General features: G+C 50.9%; 1 protein-coding gene and 1 long non-coding RNA gene across 10 annotated transcripts in view; one reads left to right on the top strand and one right to left on the bottom strand.

Moving 5' to 3' along the window:
- SLC6A12 (solute carrier family 6 member 12) overlaps positions 1 to 12,066 on the top strand; it is a 29,960-nt gene extending 17,894 nt beyond the window's left edge. For 8 of the 9 annotated variants that reach the window (XM_025461779.3, XM_025461777.3, XM_025461776.3 and 5 more), the window contains 10 exons: positions 720 to 852; positions 2,040 to 2,174; positions 3,583 to 3,686; positions 4,001 to 4,125; positions 4,549 to 4,661; positions 5,158 to 5,295; positions 6,229 to 6,331; positions 8,808 to 8,908; positions 9,386 to 9,556; positions 10,972 to 12,066. In XM_025461779.3, the coding sequence (XP_025317564.1) occupies positions 720 to 852; positions 2,040 to 2,174; positions 3,583 to 3,686; positions 4,001 to 4,125; positions 4,549 to 4,661; positions 5,158 to 5,295; positions 6,229 to 6,331; positions 8,808 to 8,908; positions 9,386 to 9,556; positions 10,972 to 11,115 (1,267 nt within the window). In that variant the 3' untranslated portion in view covers positions 11,116 to 12,066. The remainder of the gene's footprint in view (positions 1 to 719; positions 853 to 2,039; positions 2,175 to 3,582; positions 3,687 to 4,000; positions 4,126 to 4,548; positions 4,662 to 5,157; positions 5,296 to 6,228; positions 6,332 to 8,807; positions 8,909 to 9,385; positions 9,557 to 10,971) is intronic. The other variant, XM_035706820.2, reaches the window with a different exon arrangement.
- On the bottom strand, positions 525 to 4,126 carry LOC125753877 (uncharacterized). The gene is made up of 3 exons (XR_007406602.1): positions 3,994 to 4,126; positions 1,464 to 1,591; positions 525 to 824 (listed from the first exon to the last, which is right to left on the bottom strand). It is a non-coding gene; the product is annotated as an uncharacterized LOC125753877 (long non-coding RNA).
- Positions 12,067 to 12,388: the final 322 nt, after the last annotated feature.

The following is a 12,388-nucleotide window of genomic DNA, read 5'->3' as shown; positions in this document are numbered from 1 at the left end:
ACATGACTGCCCAGCTTCGTGTTCAGTGATGTCATGTTGTTAGCTTGAATTGGCCAAGTGAGAGTATTTGTACTGCAGAAATTGGCAAACCCTGCTCATGCCTCCACCCTCCCACATGACTATGCACTTATATCTGCCCCTGTTCACATGTGCTCACCTTTGTTCTTACACAGGTCTGTCTCTACCTTCACACTTACCTAAAGACCACATGTATTTACCAACACTCACATGTGTCTACCTACACCCTCACACATGGAGGCCCTCATGTCACCCAAACCTTACACGTCCACCAACATTCATGCACTCACATTTCCACCAGTCCCTATGTTCTTTAGATACTAAAATATACCAGCCCCTCTGTTTGATCCCCATCTACATGTGCATCATGCGTATGTGTCTACTCTCCATCTACTCATCCACACATTACTTACCACCCTCACTCTCTCTCTCTTTCTCTATCTCTCTGTACAACAGAGAAAGCTGGATGTTTAGAAAGACAAAGATACCTATGAGATTACGTGATTTGGTCTTCTAACAGCAGGGGCATACAGACCACAGGTGGGAACATGGCATGGCCATGGGGGAGGTACAGTGGGATGGGGAGGGGAAGCCTGGAACATGAGATCTGTGGGGTCAGCTCTAAGAATCAAGAAACTTGAAGTCAAAGGCAAGTTGCCCCTTTAGCCTTTCACCTGGCTTTTTGTTTTTTCCATCCTCAGGAGACGTGTTTTGGGCATCACCTCAGGCATCCATGATTTGGGGGCTCTGCGCTGGGAGCTAGCTCTGTGCCTTCTGCTGGCCTGGCTTATCTGCTACTTCTGCATCTGGAAGGGAGTCAAGACCACAGGCAAGGTGAGATGTTCTGGCCCCGGATAAGCACTCTGTGGCCCCCAGAATCCAGGGGGACACTCACAGTCCCTCTAGAGGACTGAAAGAAAGAGTAGTTTAAGGGAGAGGCATGGTAAGAACAGGGGATATGATAGGTAGGAAGAGTTTAGCTCTGTACGAGGAAAGACTTTCTCTCTCAGTATGAATATAAAAGACCTGTTTACAGAAGTAGCATACAGAACAAAATAAGGAATATAAACGTCCCCCTAATCACTGTACGAGCCAGCATGGTAGCCATTTGGATCTACTAACCCCCGTTAATGTGTTGCTGTGTTGCCTTCCAGATTTCCATATATGTATGTTTGTGTGTATCTGTATCTATTATGTGTGCATATTATCCAATTAGGACCATACCCTTTTATGACTTGCTTTTTGTCATATGTGGTATGAGCCAGCAAACAGAACTGTCTCTGAGGTGGTGAGTTTCCAATCATCAAAGGGGTTCAAGCTAAGAATGGATAACAGTGGCTTATTGTGTGTGGAGAGAGTTCAGATTTGAGCAATTATTTCCAACCCAGGGACTCTGAGGCTGGTGCTTCATGCTTTTTAAAGCCAGGAACAGACAGGATACTGACCTTTCTGATGAGCCTGTTCCAAGGGCAGCCTCGGGTAAGGAGCTGAGCTTGGTCAGGGGCAGACTGGATCCCTCAGAGTGTCTCCATAGACCAGAGCTCAGGCCACCGCTGCTCCCCCAAGCTTATGCCTGGAAAAGTACAGTTACGTTTGGCCACAGGTCACTGTGCCAGTCTGCTCCCCACCCCCCTCCCAGGACCCACCGCACCAGGGGGCATGGGGAGAACAGCCAGGATGAGGGATTCCAGGAGATCACATTCTGGATTTTAAAATAGTCTTTGAAATGTTATGGCTGGAAGCTTGTGCCCCTCCCTGTCCTTTCTCCCTCCTTGCCCTGCTGATGTGTATCTCACACTCCACCTGCCTGTGGAGCCTGAGACCCACTGGAATGTGTAAAGGAAGGTGTGGGGAGTTGCAGGTGCTTACACCCTCTTGGCATCTCTAGGGAAGTGTTGGACACTGAGCTGAGTGCTAGTCGTGCTTCCTGAGGAGGGGTGGCAGGAGGACTGCCACAGGCTCCCTGGCACCTCCGGGCAGCTGAGTCCCAGCAGGAGTGACCTGGGCCTGTTTCCCTCCAGGTGGTGTATTTCACAGCCACGTTTCCCTACCTGATGCTGGTCATCCTGCTGATCCGAGGCATCACCCTTCCCGGAGCCTACCAGGGTGTCATCTATTACCTGAAGCCTGATTTGCTTCGCCTCAAGGACCCCCAAGTAGGAGCTGTGCTGGGGACCATATCTCTGTTGTTTCCCACCCCAAACCAGAGCGGTACTTTGGAAAATCTCTGGTTGCTTTTCTCTAATATAGCTATCTAATTGTTCTTTATATAGAACAATTAGATAAAGATCTCTTGTAAACCCACCACTCAGTTATCATCTCTATGAACATTTCAGTATATTTCCTTCCAACCCTTTTTCTAGTTGGTATGTGTGTCTGTGTTTTAACATAGTTGAGATAATTATATAGAGATGGATCTTTTTACATTTAAATTATATTTTCCATGTTATTAAATTCATTTGTTAATGTCATTTTAAACGCTTGCATAATACATCCTCCATCTGTCATCCATTCAGTCACTCATTCACTCAAAATGTGCTGAGGACCTGTTGAGTGCCAGCTAGTGCTCTAACGATGGAGTAGGGCAGTGGGCACAACAGACAAGGCTCTGTGTCTTCTGAGCACTCACACCCAGGGCAAGCGTCATCAACCTTCTCCTACTCTTGGACATTTAGGTCACGTAGTTTTTTATGATAGTACATACAGCTGCAGTGGACACCTTGTATTTAAATCTTTGACCACATCTCTGATTGTTTCCTGACAGTAGTCAGACTTAGAATCACTCCCTCAAAGAGTATGAGCATTAATACTGGCTTTAGAGAAATGTAGATTTTCTCTACCGGTATGAGAGGGCACCCTTTTTTTCTGCAGGGCCCATGAGAGATTTGATAATAATTCATTTTAACCTTTCATCTTTGGTAATTTGAGAGATTGAAATAGTGTCATATTGTTGACTTATTTTTTAAATTTTTAAAGAGATCTTATTTATTAGAGAGAGAGAGAGAGAGAAAATGAGTGGGGGGAGGGGCAGAGGGAGAAGGAGAAACAGACTTGAGGCTGAGCATGGACCCTGATGCAGGGCTCAATACCAGCTGGACACAGGGCCCAGAACCCTGGAGATCATGACCTGAGCTGAAGTCAAATGTTTCACTGACTGAGCCACCCAGGCACCCCTCTTTTTTTATTTAATTTTTTTTACTATTGCGGGGCTGGACATTTCCAGGACAGATTTACTGTGCATTTCTATTTCTACCTCTAGGACTTGTCTGAGCACATTCTTTGCCCCTCCCCCTCTCCCCTAAGGAGTCCTGGGTTTTTCTTTATATTTTGAAGTGGCCCTTTGCCCCTCTTGTGGCTGCCTGAGGCCCTTAGTGCTTGTGGAGTGAGCCAGATGCTCTCAGTTCAACCCTGAAGGGCACTGCCACTCCTCCTAGGAAACCCAAGTAGTGGCACCTACTGAATGCCCCCAGAGCCAAATCTAAACACCCAGGGGCCCAGCTGGGTCTGAGGGGTGACAGGGTGGCACCCTCCGCTCCCCTGCCACTCTCTTGTGGTCTCCCGCAGGTATGGATGGACGCGGGCACCCAGATCTTCTTCTCCTTCGCCATCTGCCAGGGGTGCCTGACTGCCCTGGGCAGCTACAACAAGTATCACAACAACTGCTACAGGTAGGGTTGAGGGTGGGGGTGGGGGTGGGGGCGGTGGAGGGAAGAGGCTTCCTGGAGTGTAGCCAGGGAACCACAGCTTCTGTTCCAGACTGAATTTCTTTCTCCCTCCCGTTTCCCTCTCACCTGCCCATACCTGATCTTTGTCCTTCCCCCATTCTCTCCTCCATCCCTCTCCTCTTGCATCTTGGCCACTCCCTGCTCCCCCTTACTGTCTGTGGATATCTCCTCCCCCACACCCCCTCCTGAGGGGTTCCTTGCTCTCTCTCCCCCTCCTGGCTCCTCTGCCTCCCTCCCCTCCCCTTCCTACCTCACAGGGACAGCATCGCCCTCTGCTTCCTGAACAGTGCCACCAGCTTCGCGGCTGGCTTCGTGGTCTTCTCCATCCTGGGCTTCATGGCCCAAGAGCAGGGGCTGCCCATCTCTGAGGTGGCCGAGTCCGGTAGGTACTGCTTTGCTGTCGGACCCTGAGGGGAAGGAGGAGAACACAGACTTCCCCTACAGGGTCCCAGGCAGGGCTTCAGGAGCTGGCTGATGTGAACCTTCTCAGCATCTGGGGACACTGCTTTGCCTTCTTACTTGTGGGAGGGAGGCGGGAGAGGGGACAAGGGTGGGGGGGGCAGGCCTGCAGCTGTGTGTGTGGGTGGGTAAGTGGAGGAACTGGTGCACAGCCAGCGCCCCAGAACCAGGATGAAACTCCCTTGCCCTCTTGAGCCTCTCCTCTGCACACACACACTCTCTCTCTCTCACATGTGAGCACACACACTCTCTCTCACACTCACACACACTCACACAGTGCCTTGGGAGAAGGCTCTTCCCCGAGGGCAGAGCTCTCTGGACCCTGACAGTGCTGTGTGCCCAACAGGTCCTGGTCTAGCCTTCATCGCGTTCCCCAAGGCTGTGACAATGATGCCCTTATCTCAGCTGTGGTCCTGCCTTTTCTTCATCATGCTCATCTTCCTTGGGCTGGACAGCCAGGTTTGTCACCCCACCCACCCTGCCCTAGTGACCTTCTTGCCTTCTCCCCATCTCCCTTTTCCCTGACCATATATTCCAAGTCCCCCTCCTCTTTTCAGGGCTTGTCCTTGCAGTTGGTTGGGTGACCCCTGACCTTGAGGGGGCCACCTGCCTTTTCCCCCCAGGACTGACCCTTCCCCAAGCACAGGTACCCCCCGAAAGTCCCTCTAGCCTCCTTCCAGCCAATCAGTTCAAGCTGCCCAGCCCTGCCCCCCCCAGCCTTGGGGACAGAAAACATGTCTCCCCCTCCAAACCCAAGGCTGGGACCGTCTGTTGTAGAGACACAGCCAAAGGCAGGGCCAGTCACCCCATTTCTGCCCTGAGTCCCTCCCGTGCTCCTGTGTGTCAGCCTGGGCGAGTGGGGTGAGTGGGGTGAGAGGTGGCTAGGGCAAAGCCATGCTGGGGAAGGCCCAAGGGCAGGCGGTGCCTCTCACCCCAGCTCCCCTCCCACCCGCAGTTTGTCTGTGTGGAGTGCCTGGTGACAGCCTCCATGGACATGTTCCCCAGTCAGCTCCGGAAGAGTGGGCGGCGGGAGCTCCTCATCCTTGCCATTGCTGTCTTCTGCTACCTGGCGGGGCTTTTTCTGGTCACGGAGGTGAGCAGCAGTGTGCGGCCTGCAGGCTGGGCTCCGGGTGAGGGAGCCAGGGGGCACACCTTCTTCATCTGCTGAAAGGGGGTGTTGACACTTGCTCTGCTTCATCACAGCGCCACGTTCAAGTTAGCTCTTTTGGTGTCAGGTGACAGAAACCAAATGCCAGCTGGCTTACGCAGAAAAGGGAGTTTTGGGGGGAGGGCAGGGAACTGAAAAGTCAAGAGAGATCTTGGTTTCAGGCGTGGTTGGATCCAGCTGCTCTAAGGACATTATCAGGAATGCCATTCTTAGCCAGATTTCCCTCCTGATATTAAAGAATGCTGGCACAGGGGGATCCCTGGGTGGCGTAGCGGTTTGGTGCCTGCCTTTGGCCCAGGGCGCGATCCTGGAGACCCGGGATCGAATCCCACATCAGGCTCCCGGTGCATGGAGCCTGCTTCTCCCTCTGCCTGTGTCTCTGCCTCTCTCTCTCTCTCTCTCTCTCTCTGTCTCTCTCTCTGTGACTATCATAAATAAAAAAAAAAAAAAAAAAAAAAAAGAATGCTGGCACAGCTTCAGGTTTACCTTCCACCACCCACCCAAGCCCAGAGGAAGGAGAGGGACCTTTTCCTAAGAACACGCTAAGTGCCCAGCCCTGACTCCTCTTCAGGCCTGGAGCAGGGAGAGGAGTGCGCGCAGAGTGAGGTGGTGGCAACTCCTACGAGACATGATGCTGGGGATGAAACCGTGTGTGTCCCATGTTCCCAAGGTCTTTGCAGCTGTCACGGCTTGTTGTCCTGATGTTAAATCAGGGCTCTGGGGGCAGGGGCAGTCAAGGCAAACTCCTTTGAGTTGCAAGGAATGGCTTCCCAGGGACTGGGCAGGATGGGTGCCCGGATGCTGGAGCGGGTCCCCGCCTGCCCTGGCCAAGGCCCTAGCTCCCTCACTTTGCCGCAGGGCGGGATGTATATCTTCCAGCTGTTTGATTATTATGCCTCCAGTGGCATATGCCTGCTCTTCCTGGCGATGTTCGAAGTGATCTGCATCAGCTGGGTGTACGGTAAGTGCAGGGGGAGCGGGAGCGGGAGCCTCTGGGGTGGACACTGAGGAAGGAAGATAGGCCATCCAAAGGTCTTTCCCAATCAGTGGCTCTCTTTTTAGAGGATGGGCTGGGCCTGGATCTGGAGCAAACATGGAAAGGAAAGGACAGTCAAAAAAAAAAAAGGATCCCTGGGTGGCTCAGCGGTTTAGCGCTTGCCTTTGGCCCAGGGCGTGATCCCCGGAAGGGCACGATCTGCCCAGGATGAGAGATGGGTGCGCTGGCCCTCTGCTTTCTACGAGTCTTGGATTGCTGCCCTGGTTCTTCTCACTGGCAAGTCCATCCACCACGGGCACCCCATTTCTCATTATGGCAGATAGAGCTGGGGCAAAGACAAACCCATTTCCCGCAGTTGTGAGAGGAATCAGAAACAGCAGGGAACACTTTTCTTGATACAGAAGCTGCTGGAGGCCCTTGCCAGTAGGAGTCCTAGCCAGAAGAGACTTTTTAGAGCCACTTAGTCTGAGCCTCCACACATCCCCACGTTCCCTTTCCAGGTTAGCACCCAGACTTTGCTTGAATACTTCCACGAACAGAAAACTCATTCCCGTGTTTGCAAGGTAGCTTTTCTTGTTGTGGCTGTTACACATTTTTTTTTCTTATACTGAAGTGAATTCTGCCTTCCATTGACTTCCACCACTGGCCCTACCCACCACTGGCCCTACCTCCCTTGTGGGAGGTAACTAGCCAGTGGTGCTGAATGCTATAACATCCATGCCATTATTGTTTTTTAAAGATTTTATTTATTTATTGATGAGAGACACAGAGCGAGAGAGAGGCAGAGACACAGGCAGAGGGTGAAGCAGGCTCCATGCAGGGAGCCCGATGTGGGACTCGATCCCGGGACCTTGGGATCATGACCTGAGCCAAAGGCAGACGCTCAACCACTGAGCCACCCAGGCATCCCACATCCATGCCATTACTATGCCTGATGACAGTAGCAGAGAAACTTTTGTGCATTCAGTCGATGCACGGCTGAATGCCAAGCAATGTGCTGATTGTGGCATACATTGTCTCGCAAGCCACACAACAGCCCTTGGCAGGGGAGGTGAGGCTCAGAGAGGTAGGTCTCTTGCCTAAGCTCCCACAGCTGGTAAGTGGAGGAGGCATCATCATACTCCAGGACCATCTGGCTCCACTGCGCCAGGTTAGGGGGATGCACTGCTAATGTAACAAGGCGCGGGGCAGAGAGGGTGGGTGGGTGCCATGTAGTGGGCATGAGTAGGAAAGCCAGGAGTAGGAAGGTTTTTATTTTGCTACCTAAGCCTTCCTATCTGGTGGCCTTCCTCTTCTTGGACCTGTTTCTTATCTTCTCACTTCAAGCATCTGATGTCTTTCTGATTTTCCTCTATTGCTTCTCAGAACTTGTTCTCAGAGGATCTGATAAATTCCAACACAGTGAGGCCTAAAGAGCTGAGGAACCTTAATATTTTACACCTTCCCAGCAATATCTGGTTGTTAACTGGGGGAGAAATTTGGAAGCCAAAGGAATGACTCCCTAATGGGGGCATTTCATGCACACTAGTAATCAGTGGGAAGTGATTTTTTTTTGGCTGAGGAAGGAAGATAGGCCATCCAAAGGTCTTTCCCAATCAGTGGCTCTCTTTTTAGAGGATGGGCTGGGCCTGGATCTGGAGCAAACATGGAAAGGAAAGGACAGTCAAAAAAAAAAAAAAAAAAAAAAAAAAGGGATCCCTGGGTGGCTCAGCGGTTTAGCGCTTGCCTTTGGCCCAGGGCGTGATCCTGGAGTCCCTGGATCGATTCCCACATCAGGCTCCCAGCATGGAGCCTGCTTCTCCCTCCTCCTGTGTCTCTGCCTCCCTCTCTCTCTCTGTGTCTATCTCTATCATAAATAAATAAATAAATCATTAAAAAAAAATAAATAAATTAGTTAAAAAAAAAAAAAAGTCAGTGCTTTCACAAACACAAATCCAGCCTCTTGCCATCTTTCTTGAGAAAGCAGAGTGGTTCCTCCAGCCTCCAGAATCTAGACTGTCGTTCCTTTTCTGTTGGCTTCTGGCCCTCTGTGAGTTTAGCATGTTGTGCTTGCACAGTGGGACCTTTGCTGTTTTGGTGTTTTGAATTGAAACTGGATTCATCTCTGCAGCATGGATAAATGAGCATTTGCATCACCATTATGCCATTTTAGGCTCACATCCCCCTCTGTGGTTAGGAGTTTAGGGTCTTTGCTCCTAGACAAGGGGACAGAGGATTGCGCCCTCGAGGGCACCCAGCTTTAGGGTGGCAGCCCCTTCTCCCTCTTTGTTCCCCGCCTTGTGGCTGGGGTGCCAGAGACCCATCTCATTCTTGTGCCCTGATCCAGTTTCCCCTCACAGGGTGGCGGGAAGAGGGCAAAGCCAGGCGAGTCCTCCCCAGATACGAACAAACTGTCTCCTTCCTCTTGTTCTCACACTTTTCTCCCTCTTTGCCTGAGCAGGGGCTGATCGTTTCTATGACAACATTGAAGACATGATTGGCTACCGGCCATGGCCCTTGGTGAAGATTTCCTGGCTCTTTCTGACCCCTGGACTCTGCCTGGTATGTGCCCACCCAGCTACCCTCCTGCCTCCAGAAGACTTGGGGACAAGGAACAGCATGCCTGGGTTACCTGCCTGTCCAGTGACCTGGGGAGGCCAGTCCCTTTCCCCTTCTGGGTTGGTTCTCCTGCCCTTCCTTTCTGGGGTTGTCTCAGCGGCTTTACCATCATTACTCTCATTCCAGTTCCTGTTTCATTCCTTTCTCACAGCGTTTCCATCCACTGCCCAACTTCCCAGTTGGTGGTCTCCTTCTCTCTTCCTGCTTAGGGCTCCTCCACCCCTACCCCCTTCCTCAGAGCTCCTCCTGTCTCAGTCCTTAGCACCTTGGCCCACAGCTCATGATGCCTTTTACTATTTTACCTCAGCGATACACCACAGTGCGTGAATTCGTCCTCTGTCCCTGGATATTGAAGCAGGTGAGGAGAGGACTTCAAAGGCTCTCTGTCTTATCTGCATCCATCCCTCCCTCTCCTTCCAGGCCACCTTCCTCTTCTCCTTGAGCCAGTACACACCTCTCAAATACAACAACATCTACGTGTACCCTCCCTGGGGCTACTCCATCGGCTGGTTCTTGGCTCTCTCCTCCATGATCTGCGTCCCACTCTTTGTCATCATCACTCTTCTGAAGACCCGGGGTTCCTTCAAGAAGGTAGGGGCTGGGGGAAGTGATACACTGCAGGAGGGGTTTGCTGAGAGAGGTTGTAGGCAGGACACCATGGCTGGGGCCCAGCTCTGAGTGTGGGGCACCCTTCAGTCTGATGGAATCTTAAAGAGAATTGTCTTTGAAGACCAGTCCAATGGCTTCATTTGCAGAAACATTCAAAAGTCCTTGAGTCCTAGACCTTCAGAATCCTATCTCCAGCAGATCATGTGGGCAGGTTACCAAAGGTAAACTGTCAAAGGCTTAAGAAGGAAATAGAGTCACAACAAGAACTTAAAGATGCCCAGAGATTTAAAGAGCACAAAGTCCTTGCTGCCAGGAAACTAATAACCAGCCCTCACAGTTCATTTCATACCCAAGCTCCTGGCTTCTTTCTTATCTTAATTCTGCCTGGGAACCACATGCAAAAGGCTCCCTGTTTAGAGTTTAAGGCATGCCTACCTGGCAGGGAATAGAGCATGTCCCACAAAGACCTTACACGTGTAGAAATCTATCTGGTGGGGGATCCCTGGGTGGCTCAGCGGTTTGGCGCCTGCCTTTGGCCCAGGGCGCGATCCTGGAGTCCCGGAATCGAGTCCTGCTTCAGGCTCCCGGTGCATGGAGCCTGCTTCTCCCTCCTCCTGTATCTCTGCCTCTCTTTCTCTCTATGTCTATCATAAATAAATAAATAAATCTTTAAAAAAAAAAAGAAATCTATCCGGCTTGCAAGTAACGGAAAACCCAACCTACAGTAAGCAAATAGGCTTACTTTCTTTTTACATCAAGAAGACCAGAGATGGGTGCTGTTGGCATTGGTTCAACCACCTAAAGAGGTCATTAGGGACCAAAGTCCTCCTGTATTTCTGCACTTCCATCCTGAGCAGGTCTTCATCATGATGCTCACCACCTCATGGTCACAATATGGTTGCCTTGTTTCCAGTCATCACATCTGCTTTCAAGGCAATAAGGAGAGGGAAGAGATGACACCAATACCAGTAAAAATAGTAGTACTAATACTCATAAGAAGTAATAGGGACTTATTGATCACATTATAAAAGCAATAGCGAGAGGAACAAAAAATGGGTACTTTTTGACCAACTTACCCTGTGCCAGGCACTATTCTATGAGCTGTGTACTATGGTTATCTTCATTATAGATAAGGCACAGAGGGGTTAAATGGGTTGCGTAAAATTGCACAAGTAGTTAGTAAGAGAGCCAGGCCTGGAACTCAGCCAGTCCATGCTCTTGGTCACCATGTTATTGTCTCTCCTCTCTTCTCAAACTTTTTGTTCATGTATTCACCCAGATTCTATTGACTGCCCCCATGTGCCTGGCTCTGTGCTGGGCCCTGGGGATATAAACGAGACGAAACATCTGTGCCTTTCTCATCAGTAGCATCCATTCATTCTCTCTTTTCTCCACAGCGCCTACGACAGCTTACCACCCCTGACCCCAGCCTGCCACAGCCCAAGCAACACCTGTATCTGGATGGTGGTACCAGCCAGGACTGCGGGCCTTCCCCAACAAAGGAGGGACTAATAGTTGGGGAGAAGGAGACCCACTTGTAGGATGTGGCCAGCAGCCAGGTGGCTATTGAGCCAAGAACCTCCTCTGTCAGGGCCACTGCAGTGACAGCCTTTACCTCTGCCCCTTACCCAGTCCAGCTATGAACCTCTGCAATGTCTGTGTGTGTCCTCAGCCAGAGGCCAGGCTGCTCTCTCCTCAGCAGGGCAGCTCTTCTGGTGGGCGAGATGTGGTCCTGCTGCAATACGCCATCCTGTTGGAACACACCTTCTTATTTATAAAGAAGGGTGGTCTTTTTTGAGTCCACCATCTGATCTAACACATTACACTGTGTGGGAGCTCCCACTGCAGGGACATTCCAGCTTCCTATACTTATGTGTTGGGAGGGTAGCCCTGACAGGAGTACATATCACACATTGACTCGGAGATCCCGATGGAACACAACATGTTGGAAGTGACAACTGAACGCACCATATTGGATTCTGACATTCCCTTAGAGGGGTTCCTTCATGAGGCTTAGTGTTCTGGAGTCCGTGGGGAAGGAACTAGAGAAACAAAAAGCCTTCATGAGCCATCATTGTCTTGAGTTTTCCTGGAGGCTTCTTGAGGTGTCCCTAGTCCCACACGCCTCTTGCAATGTTGTCCTCCACTCACGGAGCACTGGATGGAAGGGACTCAGAGGTGATCCCTAGGCTGTTCTTTGAACAGCTTTGAACAGCTTAGGGTGTCTGTACTATGCCCAGGCAGACATCACTAATCGATGACAGAGTCTCTCCCACCTCACAGGCCTTCCAAATATAGTGCTCTAGGCAGCTCCATTGGCCACCCCACTTTGGTCCAACCTCTGGACTTTGTGGGTGAGGAGACTGAGGACTAAAGAGAGAGTGACTTTTTCAAGTTCACATAGCTATGCCTAAAACCTGGCCTCCTTGTTCTCAGGCCATGGTTCTTTCCATTATGCCCTCCTGCCTTGGTTAACAAGCAAGTACAGATTACCTGCTACCGTGTGCTAGTCTTCTCTGCCTCACCCTGTTTCTGTTTAGTTCCACTGTCTTGGGGTGGGAGGGAGAGTATCCCCTCTATAGAGGGGTGAGCAGCTTTCCCTAGATTGGCATCTTCTCTGCCAGCCCATATTCATCTGACCAGATTTCCTCTCTGGGTCCTTTTGTTCTTGCCACTTTCCATCTCCACTCCCTCTAGAGATGGCTCAGAGTGTGTGAAAGCCTGTTGGTCTCCCATGGAGAGAGAGGGGTTGCGTGTGGGATGCTCCTCTTTTCGTGTCCCTACCAATTGATGCCAGGCCCTCCCAAAGGCAAG

The sequence above is a fragment of the Canis lupus genome, chromosome 27, assembly GCF_003254725.2.
Source record: "Canis lupus dingo isolate Sandy chromosome 27, ASM325472v2, whole genome shotgun sequence".
Taxonomy (NCBI): Eukaryota; Metazoa; Chordata; class Mammalia; order Carnivora; family Canidae; genus Canis; species Canis lupus.
The sequence above is the reverse complement of the archived record's forward strand: the minus strand, read 5'-3'. Positions and strand labels throughout refer to the sequence as shown.